The 10,457-nt window shown below is 51.4% G+C and overlaps 1 protein-coding gene across 1 annotated transcript; it reads right to left on the reverse strand.

Moving 5' to 3' along the window:
• Positions 1-1,291: 1,291 nt before the first annotated feature.
• On the reverse strand, positions 1,292-8,329 carry HSD3B2 (hydroxy-delta-5-steroid dehydrogenase, 3 beta- and steroid delta-isomerase 2). The gene is made up of 3 exons (XM_045816833.1): positions 8,086-8,329; positions 4,602-4,766; positions 1,292-2,311 (listed from the first exon to the last, which is right to left on the reverse strand). The coding sequence occupies exons 1-3, from the start codon at positions 8,228-8,230 to the stop codon at positions 1,500-1,502; spliced, it is 1,122 nt and encodes a 373-aa protein (XP_045672789.1). The 5' UTR covers positions 8,231-8,329; the 3' UTR covers positions 1,292-1,499.
• Between the last annotated feature and the right edge of the window lie 2,128 nt (positions 8,330-10,457).

Here is a 10,457-nt window from a genome sequence, read left to right on the forward strand (position 1 = left end):
TGTGGCCATAGAGACAGCCCACACCCTGGTCTAGAGGGGGGAGGGCTCACCTCCCCACACTCAGGCCCCCAGCCCCCCTCACCTGCTCCAGGTCACAAAGTCCTGGTTGGCGCTGTTTCTTTTGACTGCTGGTCCTTGGTCCAGTTAATGACTGTGTCGTCATTTAAGTCCCCAAATGCGTGTTGACTGGCCTGCTTCCCGCAGGGGAATTGAGAGGGATGAGGGGCCGGTGATGAAAGGCCAGATGGAGGGAAAGGAAAGAGGCTAAGGAGAAAGAAGGGTGAAGAGGGGATGCAACGTAGGGGAGAAATGGGAGGAGGAGTTAAGTCTGGAGCGGTGGGGTAGAAGACCGAGGCCTGATAGGGCATCAATTTCCAGGGAATTCATACCTGTCCCTTTACTTCCCCGGGAACCCTTGGAGGGATTCATTGTGTGATTTGAAAGGCTGGCATTAGGGCTTATGAATTGCTGAGTGACCAACACATATATATCCAGGCGTGTCCTAGAGACCTTTGAGCAGATGGGCACGGGGGTGGGGGTTGGCTACATCTCTGCTTCCCCCTCCCCTGCCCAGGCCACCTGGCACGGGCTTGCACATGCCCCTGGGTGATCTTCGGGGTGCTCCTGAGTTCTAGGGAGTCTTGCGCAGGACTGGGCAAGAAGCAGGTGACCCAGGGGAGCCGGGCTCTTCCAAGGACCAGTGGCCAGTGTTCCAGGGGCTCTGCTGTATCGCTGACAAACCCAACCGCCCCTTATTTTGCTGCAAATGTTGGGCAGTCCAGGCTGCATGATTCAGTGGAAAAATAAGGGCTTTCAAGTAAGTCTATCTGGGTAAAACGGCCTGGTCACTTACCAGTTAGTGTGACCGTGAACCAGTCTGTTTACTGATAGAACGGGAGTTCCCACCTCCTGGGATTCTGGTGAGGATTAAAGGTGGTGAGATATGTCAGATATATGTTTCAGGCATGAAACATAGTAGGTGCTTAGTGGATCTTAGTTCCCCCTTCCAGAACCTTCTGCCCAACCCAGTTTCATGCAGCTTTTCCAATAGGAGATGGTGATACCTAGAGATAGAGGTGAAAGGAGGAAGACATAAACCACAACTTCCTTCAAATTAGGCATGAAAACATTTATTATTCTTTTCATTGAGCTGTATAAAGGAATAGGAATTTTAAGAAGATTTTGCAATTAACAAAGGAAGTAGAACTAATGGGCAAAAGCTTGAATGAGAAGAGGCCCAAATAGCTCAGAACCAGCCACCGAGACTTTGGGATCAGCAGCTGCAGCAAACCTCCTTGTGTGTCTTCTGCAGGGTGGGCTGGGCAGAAAGCTTCTGGGTGGGCCAGTGACGAGTGGTACGAGGAAGACAATGAAACGGCCATCTTGTAGAAAGGATGCAGCAGGACCTGGGCCCAAGTTACTTTCTGTACGCTGCCATAGGGGGAGAGCTTGACAGTCATCCCCGAACAATGCCCACATCCACGCCCTCGTCACGCGCTTCAGTGAGTCTTAGTTTTCAGGCCTTGCTTGTGCTGCTCCACCAAGGTGCCCACCCACTCCATCGTTTTCTGCTTGGCTTTCTCCCAGCTGAAGAGTGGCTCATACCCCAGATCTTGCTGGGCTTTCTTATAGGAGAAGGTGAACACACTATTCCACAAGGTCACTAAGTGGCGGTTGAAGGGAGGCCGATACCTGTAAAATGGACTGAGCAGGAAGCTCACTATTTCCAGCAAGAAGCCAAGCCAATACGTCAGCCATATAGGAAGGCTCATTCTGGAATCAAGGCAGAAGCCCCATTCTTTGCTCAGATTGTAATTGAGGTGATCATAGCTTTGGTGAGGTGTGTCGTCTGAGATGTAGTAGAACTGTCCTTGGATGTTTGGGGCTTTCTTGGGGTCCTGCAGGGCCCTCAAAGCCAGAATGTGGGCCCAGGCCACGTTGCCGACATAGACGGGGTTGGCAATGGAGAACTTGCTGTTGTGTGACAAGATGCCGTTGTTCTTCAGGGCCTGGTCAATGTAGCCGTACAGAAAGGGGCTTCCTTCCCCGTAGATATATGTGGGCCGTAAGGCACAAGTGTACAAGGTGCCACCATTTTTAAGAGCCCACCCATTCGCTGCCAGCACGGCCCTCTCGGCAAGCTTTTTGCTGTATGGGTATGCGGCTGACCACGTTGTTTCGAGGTGCTCTTCTTCGCGGGCGTTCTGGATGATCTCCCTGTAGGAGTTGGGCCCCGCCACCTCTATGGTGCTGGTGTAAATGAAGATCGGCACGCTAGCCTGGGCACAGGCCTCCAGCAGGATCTGGGTACCTGCCCGCAGTGAGCGCTCGGTCAGTGTCAGGGAGTAGCCCAACGGACCCATGGCCACAGACCACGTCCCCCCCACCCCCACCCCCACCCCCACAGGAGGGCGTTCGTGCAGACCACCAGTGAGATTTTCCCTGTCTCTGGCTGAGAGCTGACCGTGCTAACACCACGGAAAAATGCTAAAATAAAAAGAGCCCGACATGGAGTTCTGGAGAGTAAACATTTCTAGGCTTTTGGATTCCATGGGCCTGTGTGCATACTTCTATTTCTGGAAAAGGACATAGGGTTGCCACTTTATATTTTCCTGACTATGGAGGTTTAAAAATGGTCATTTTTTATCCCCATTGCCTCATTAATGACAGGCTGCTTTAACTTTAAAAAAAAATTAGGAGGCTATACTCTCAGAATATGGACAGTCCTAGCTGTTAGGCAAAGGAGAACAGTTGAAGGACTCATTTCAAACACACACACACACGCACAATTGTTTATAGGTAATACACACTCTTAGATGTATGCGTATCTTGAATTGTCTGCATTGTTCTCTTTATTTAAGGACCAATAAAAATGTAGTCATAAGGACCTTTCTTTGAGAGTCACTGAGCAAATTAGTGGGTTCTGAGGAGAAGCTGGAGATCCTGATTCTGTTCCCATTTGTGTGTTCCCTACAAAGGTCACTCCTAATTCTGTCTGTGACTCCATTTACCTAGATTTGAAAAGTGAGGGCGATAAACCCTGCCTCTACTTAGCATTGCAGAATTCTGCCCCGCCTGGCCTGTAGAGCCTGGTGGAGAATCGGAACGAGTCCGCCCCCTGGCGGCAATATTTATAACAGGAGGATCTGGTAGGATCCCTTCAACTGGGTAGAAAACCGTAGCTCATGGAAGTAATCCAGAGCTCTTTCCCTACAAGAGATTTCTGGCACAAATCATCATTTTTATTTTTTTTTGCATTAAAAAAATCCCTTTTAAGGTCATTATACGACTTGACTTTTGGGAGACACAGCCTCATTTTTAAAAAAAGTTAAATCTAGAGGCAGAGAATATTTGAGCTAATTTACCTGCAGAGAGGGAAATGACGATCATGGTGAAGTATTTTCTAAACCTGGGAGTGATGTTGTTTTTAGTCAACCGATGCCTCCTAACAGTTCCCAGGGATTTCAAGCCTCCTTTTGCTGGGAGCGTGAAGAGCAGGAACTGTGAGAGGGGGACCAAACTCGAGACACTGGTTCCTCTCAGCACCCTCCTTGCGGTGGGGGTGGCTAGGGGTGTGGCTAAGTAGAAACCCAAAGGGGTCTTTTTTGAGATTGTGCTGCTTTTGGCTGGAGACCCAAAGCGATAAATTGCTTTAGAAAAGAGGTCTCTGAGTAGACTAATTTTGGAGTGCAGGGCATGGAAGACAGAAGGGTTAGGGGGCAGGGTGCTGTGGTCCTGGAGAGACTGGCCTCCCAGGGGTCAGAGGGATGTTATAACCTGACCAGCTAATAAGGGACTGAAGCTAAACCCTTGAGCAAATGCATGTAGACTTAAAGTAGATTGGAAAGCCACAATTCTGAAAGAGCCACCAAGCATTTAAGGTTTGAGGACCTAAGGCGTACTCTGCACGCCTGGTTAAGGAACTGGTCTAACAGTAGACCTGGTAGTGAGATGAAGAGACGGTATTTTGGATAATGGGGTGCCACTACTGTTAAGAAAATACTACAGGAAGTCAAGCGCTGGGTAACTGTGTAGTACCGGACCACTGTGAGCCAGCTCTGCCCTGTGCAGGAGGCCCTGCCAGGAGGGGACCCGCCCAGAGCTGCGGCCCAACGCTCGCAGCTGACTTGGAGCCACCTCATCACAGACCTCTTAGTTCTTTCTTGGCCTTTCTGTGCGGCCACCCCTGTGGAGCCACATAGAAGGGCTAAACGGATGACAGAGGAAGCACCTGTGAGGCCTGGTTCCTGCCCAGGGGAGGTGGCCGAGTATTAAGAGTATGAGGTTGGAGTCTAGTCCACATCTGATGGGGGTGTCAGTAGAAAGAGCTTCGGTGGCCTTTAGAGTCACACAGCTGTGGGTTTAAGCTCCAGCTCTCCCTCTCTGACCGCAGGGGCCATGCAAGTTACTTAGCCTCTCTCGGCCCCCATGTTTTCTTCTAAGAACCTGAGCATAACAGCCGTGAGTCTCTCTGTGGGAAGTGCACAGCAACAGCGCAGAGCTCATTGTGGGCTCGGTGATGGGGGCTGCTCCTCCCTCCCTTGTCCTGTTTTCTGCCTCACTTGCCCACCCTCCTCCGTCTTCTCCCTGGAATACTGTACCTTTCAGATTGATGTTCATCACGACCTCTCGTGGAATGGCATTAAGGACGTCAATGACAGAGGCGGCGTGAATGACTGCTGCGGTGCCCTGGCAGGCTCTCTTCACGAACTGTTCATCCAGAATGTCTCCTTCCAGCAAGGTCAGCTTGACCTTGCTCTGGAGCTCTGTGTGAACACCCGTCAGTCACTGGAGGGCTTTCTGGATCTGGGAGTTTCCTGATAAAGGTGGCATTTGACCCAGGTCTTCACAAGGACAGGCAGGTTGGGGGAGGGGGGAAGGAGGCACGTTCCGTGGGAGGAACAAGTGGTGCAGGAAGTGTGCCCTGGCCGCAGTGGGTTGGTGTGGAGGGTGTAAGACGGGGGTGTCAAACTCATGCTCACCGAGGGCCACATCAGCCTTGCGGTTGCCTTCAAAGGGCCGAATGTAATTTTAGGACTGTATACATGTAGCTGCTCCTTCCCTTTAAGGAGTTGAAATTACATTTGGCTCTTTGAAAGCAATCTTGAGGCTGATATGGCCCCGGGTGAAAATGAGTTTGACACCCCTGGGCTAAAGTAACAGTTCCCCAATGTGACGTCAGGTGGCCCCTATAGAGAGTCCTTATGAGTTATTTCTGCGCCAGGCACTGTGCTGAGTGTTTGGCACGTTCACTCATTTGCTCTTCTTAACCCTACGGGATGAGTGACAGTGTCCTCCTTTGAAGACTAGGACAGACACAGGCACAGAGGGACTGTCTCAGTCTGTTCAGGCAGCTGCAACAAAATACCGCAGCTGGGGAGTTTGAAAACATTAGCAATCTATTTACTGTGGGTTCTGGAGCCTGCAAGTCCAAATTCAAGGCACCAGCGTGGTGGCGTTCTGGTGAGAGCTCTCTTTCTGCCCCACAGCTGGTGCCGTCTGGCTGTGTCCTCCCATGATGGAAGGGTGAGCGATCTTTCTGGGGTCTCTTTTGTAGAAACGCTAGTCCCATTCATGAGGGTTCTACCCTCCTGACTTAACCACCCCCCAAAGCCCCACCTCCTAACACCATCACATTGGACACAAACATTCAGAGCATACCAGAAGTTAACTTGATCAAGGTCCCACAGCTGGAAAATGGCAGAGCTAACCTTGAATCCAGGCAGCAGCGTCTGTGCTTTTAACCACAGGTTTGCTTGGGAGCTTTTCTGTGAGCCTCCCTCCCATCCAGCCCACGCAGCAGAAGCAGCTGCGTGTTCGGTCTGGCCAAGTGCCGGGAGCCAGGGTTCCACCACCGCGGCTTCCCCAGCGCCCTGGCCTGGTTTCTCTGCATCTCTGCAGGCTAGGGGGGTGGGTAGGAGCTCCTCCTCACTTGGCTTCAGACTTCTCCACGACCACCTCCGCTCCCTTTCCCACCTCCCCTCTCCCCCGCCCCCATCTCCACCTCCCCAGAGACACATTGAGGTTTTTGACCCAGTCTGCTGAGGTCAGCAGCATTGGAGTGGCAGAGAGGCGGAGGAAGGGAGGGCAGAGGCAGGGGACATAATCAGGGAAGATGCTACTCTCAGGCTGACTTCTAGCAGCTTCTCCCCTGCCTTCCCCCTACTCTGGGGCCTTCTGGGGGGCAGAGCAAACTCGGCAGACTTCAGGGGGGCAGATGGTTGTTCCCAGCTGTAACCCAGGAAGGAGATCCTCCGGCCCTGAATTTTTCCCTCTGAATTTCTCTCCCACTGTTCTCTGGCCCCCACCACCAATTTTAGTTCAATAGACTTCTTCCTCGGCCCCAGAAATGTGCCAGGCCTGCCCTGGGTGGCAGGGGGCAGGCTGAGTTGTCACTACAAGTGTGACTTAGACCTGCCCCTGTGCTGCCCGGGCCCCAGTTTCCTCACCTGGAAGGTGGAAATTAGAATACCTGTCTCAGGAGATAGCTGTGAAGGGGAATCGGAAAGCCGTGAAAATTGAGTAGAAAGTAGCAAGCACAGAATCAGTGTCAGGCAGGGGTGTCAAACTCGTTTTCACGGGGGGCCACATCAGCCTCGAGGCTGCCTTCAAAGGTCTGAAGGTAATTTTAGGACTGGATAACTGTAACTACTCCTCAACAGTTAAGTGAGAGCTTGGCGCTGCCACTGGGTAGGAACAAGGTGCTGGGCCGGGTAAAACAAGGTGGAGGGCCGGATTCAGCCCGTGGGCCTTGTGTTTGCCACCTGTGCCCTACCTAGCCGATGCCCTTCTGAGAGCCAGCCCTCAGATCGCAAATGTTGCTGAGCGGCAAGGACTGCAAACGTCTGATGTTTATTACTGTGAATTGGTTTCTTGGAGGGAGACAGGGTTGAAGCAGAGGGTGGGGGAAGCAGGGCCTTTGCAGAGGTCAGAGAAGAGGAAGGAGGAGCGGAGTTCTGGGCACAGTCTGGGGGGGCAGACGGGGGCTCTGCTCGGGGACCGGGTCTCCTGGGCAGCATGTAGACACCCGGTCTGCAGGGACAGGGGCTAGGGGACAGGGAATGGGTCTGGGGACACCGAGGGGGAACTCACTTGGCCAAGAGACAGCCCTGGAGCCACGTGACCTGGGCCCCTGTAATACGGTGCTAGTCCGAGCTCCGGCACTCAGTAACCAGGGGTCTCTGACAAGGCTTTATCCTTGTGGACCTTGATCTCTTCATTGTCCAGATGGGGTGCCCCCCTTTTCTGCTTTCCTCACAGGATTGTTTGCAGGATTTAGAGGGTGAAGCAGGTTGGAAAATGCACAATAAGTCCAGCTTTTGCATTTGTATCAGGGGCAGCAATCTGGGGGGAAAGGCAGGGAGCTGCTGACAGCAGCGTCTGCAGCCCCTGCCCTCGCGGTGGTGAGGAACAGAGAATATGGTCAAAGAAAGAGGAGCAGGGCGTCCACAAAGGTGTGTCTCACTTGTACAGCCTGGCACTGTGTCCCTGGCTCCCGCCCTGTGCTCTTGGGCACCCCCTCTGTTCTCTACCCCCATTCTTATTGTCACACCCTCCCCCTTACTCTCTCTCACTCTCTCTAATTCTCACTCTCACTGTCACACTCTCACACACTCAGCTTCACCTTCACTTCTGTTTACTTCTCCTTCACTGGAGATGCTGAGTGAGGCCACAAAAAGGCCAGGGAAGTAACAAGGAGCAGGGAACCCCCTCCACCCCCGTGGGGTCTCCAGGTTCCTGGTGCGCGCCTGCCCTCTGTAGATGTTTCGCAGTAATTGCCAGGTCAAACGTTTCAGAGCATTGATGAGTTGTTGACATGGGAGGGAGCCAATATGTGATTTTGTGGCTGAGAAGGAAAGGGTCCTAGACGCCTCGTGTGGGTCAGGGCCGGCGTTCAGTCTCCTGACGCAGCCCAGCGCAGCCCAGCATCTCTGCTACTGCACCATCTGCAATTTCCTTTCTTTTGCACAAGGGATTAGCTTTGATTGCCTACCGAGTTACTTAATTCGCTAGAGAAGGACCCCCTCCCCATCCCCACACAGGGTTCAGGATGGAGCTCCAAACCCATGACTCAAGTCCACTTACTGGAAAATTCCTCACGCAGCTTGGGTCTGAAAACTTTGTCCAGCGCTCGGATCTCCTGTAGCTCTTTCTCCTCCGCCAACAGGTGGACGATCCTCTGACCCAGAAAGCCTCCAGCGCCGGTCACAAGGCAGCTCCACCCAGCCATGGCCACACCTGGGGACCAAGAAGTACTCTCCAGAAACCAGAAAACATGGGGAAATGGATTGGTGAAGAGGGCCACCCCAAAGAGGGACAACACCAGATGCCAAGCGGTTACAGGTTCACCAAAATCTATTCTGTTCCCTCTACTTCCATGTTTGCAAAACCCACCCCCCACACCCAGGAGCCGTTGAGAGAAAATTTCAAAACCTCTAACCTGTGAGGTGGCTGAACGCCAGCGGGGAGAGCCTGTGCTGGTGTCCATGGCACCAGGCGAGGCTGGAGCTTTATGTGCTGACCCCCCTGGCTAGGCCTCTTCACCTTGGACTCGACTGCATATTCATTGCTCAATCCCGTCCCAGGATCCCCCCTCCCATGGCGTAAGAAACTCCAGCTCATATCTCTCTTCCAAAGTCCAGGAAAAGAAAGCAACCTTCAAGGCCACAGCATAAGGAAGATCCTTGGTTCCACCCGCAGCAAATAGCTGGAGGCGGTGCCGGCTGTTGGGGATCCACAGTCTGTGAATTTAAGCTGGGCGAGGAGCCGTCCCCACACAATGGGGATCTTTCACCTTGTGAAGTGCATACACCCGGGTGGGGGGCGGTGGCGGGGAGCCCCTCTGGTCCACTGTCTCCCGCTCAGAGTGTGGTTTGAAATTCTGCCACCTTGCACAGTCGAGAAATATGTGATGGTGGCAGCTCCCGTCATCATGTTCTATGGGAGGGGACTTTCTTTCCCACCCAATATATCCAGAAGGTCAGTTTTGATCCCCCCATCCTGGGAAGCTCCGGGGGTTATCTGGTGATAACTACCTGCTTCTCTGGCCTGTAGCATGAGAGTCAGAGTCTAGTTGTGGGTCACACGGCTCTTTAACAATGATTTGCATTTGACTCACATTTTGGGTTGCAAAACCACCCCAGGCAGGTTCCTAACTGAAAATGCCGTGGATGCTCTGAAGCCCACGCCTTAGGGCAGCTCAGACTCCATGCCCACAAGCTCCTCGGGACACTGCCCCCCTCGGCTTCAGCTTGGATGTAAGTTACATGTGTTCAAACGTCCAGGTCTTCAGTGTCAGTTCAATGCACCTGGACAATTCTGCTCACCCATGTAACCACCACACCAAACGGGACAGGGAACACTTCCTGCATCCCAGAAGGTTCTTTCCTGCCCCTCTCCTGTCAAAGCCCGCCCTCATGCCCCGCTCTACTCCAGAAGCGACTGTGTTCTGATTGTTCTGATTTTTAGTTCCTTAACTACTCTCCTAATCTTTTCTTCTAAAGTGTTTATGGTTCTGGCGTAGATAGAATCTGCCTGAAATTAAGTTTTGTGCATGAGGTACAGACAAATTTACCTTTGTATTTATTTCTGTATGGTCTGTTAATTTTCGATTTCATCAGTTTCTTTTAATTATTTGCTTCCTTTTATTTACTTTGGGTTCAATTTACTCTTTTTCTCCAGGGTTCCTGTAGTCAAACCTTCAAGAATTAATTCAACCCCTTTCCTCTTTTCTACTATCAGCATTTAAAGCTGTAACATTCTCTCCAAGGACTGTGTTAGCTGCAGCCAACGATTTCGATGTATTGGATTTTTAACATTATTCATCTAAAAATGTTTTCTAATTTACCTGGGATTTCCTCTTTAACTCATGAATTATTTAGAAGTACATTATTTAATTTTTAAGACTGAGTTTTTCCTTAGCTGTCTTACTGTTATTGATTTATAATTTAGTACCCTTGTGGTCAGAGTGTATGAGTTTGATTCTTAGATATTTGAGGCTTGTTTGGTGACCGCACATACAGTCTATCCGGATGAAGATGCCACATGGCAATCGGAAAGAACGTTCTCTTCAGCTGTTGGGAGCTGCGCCCCTTGGGGCCTGGGTCTGACACCCTACTTTAGGCTCTCCCTCTCCTTGGGCTGTGGACGCCCTCCTCTTCCCACGTCGGACCTGACTCTCAGTGCCTCAGACATACCGCATTTTTCAGACTATAAAACGCACTACCCCCTCCCCAATTTGGGAGGAATAATGGTTGTTAATGCTGCTGTTGAGTTCTGTTTACATTTACATTGGTGAAATATTATGTTATTAAATATTTTACCACACTTTTTGCTTCAAATTTTTTTTTCCTACTCTAAAACCTAGGTGCATCTTATGGCCCCAAAATATGGTACTTGTTTAGGAAACTTTGACTGTAGTCTCTGAGTTGGAACAGCTTGTTTTCTGAAGCAATCAT

Source organism: Phyllostomus hastatus, unplaced genomic scaffold (genome assembly GCF_019186645.2).
Source record: "Phyllostomus hastatus isolate PE091 unplaced genomic scaffold, TTU_PhHast_1.1 phas_scaffold_216, whole genome shotgun sequence".
Classification (NCBI taxonomy): Eukaryota; Metazoa; Chordata; class Mammalia; order Chiroptera; family Phyllostomidae; genus Phyllostomus; species Phyllostomus hastatus.

Bases quoted from the DNA above. Each gene is read 5' to 3' on its own strand.
- HSD3B2 (XM_045816833.1), bottom strand. From the start codon at position 8,230: ATGGCTGGGTGGAGCTGCCTTGTGACCGGCGCTGGAGGCTTTCTGGGT. The intron at 4,767-8,085 runs GTAAGTGGACTT...GTGTTCACACAG, and splicing joins GCTGCGTGAGGAATTTTCCA to AGCTCCAGAGCAAGGTCAAG. The intron at 2,312-4,601 runs GTACAGTATTCC...CACTGCGGGCAG, and splicing joins GATGAACATCAATCTGAAAG to GTACCCAGATCCTGCTGGAG.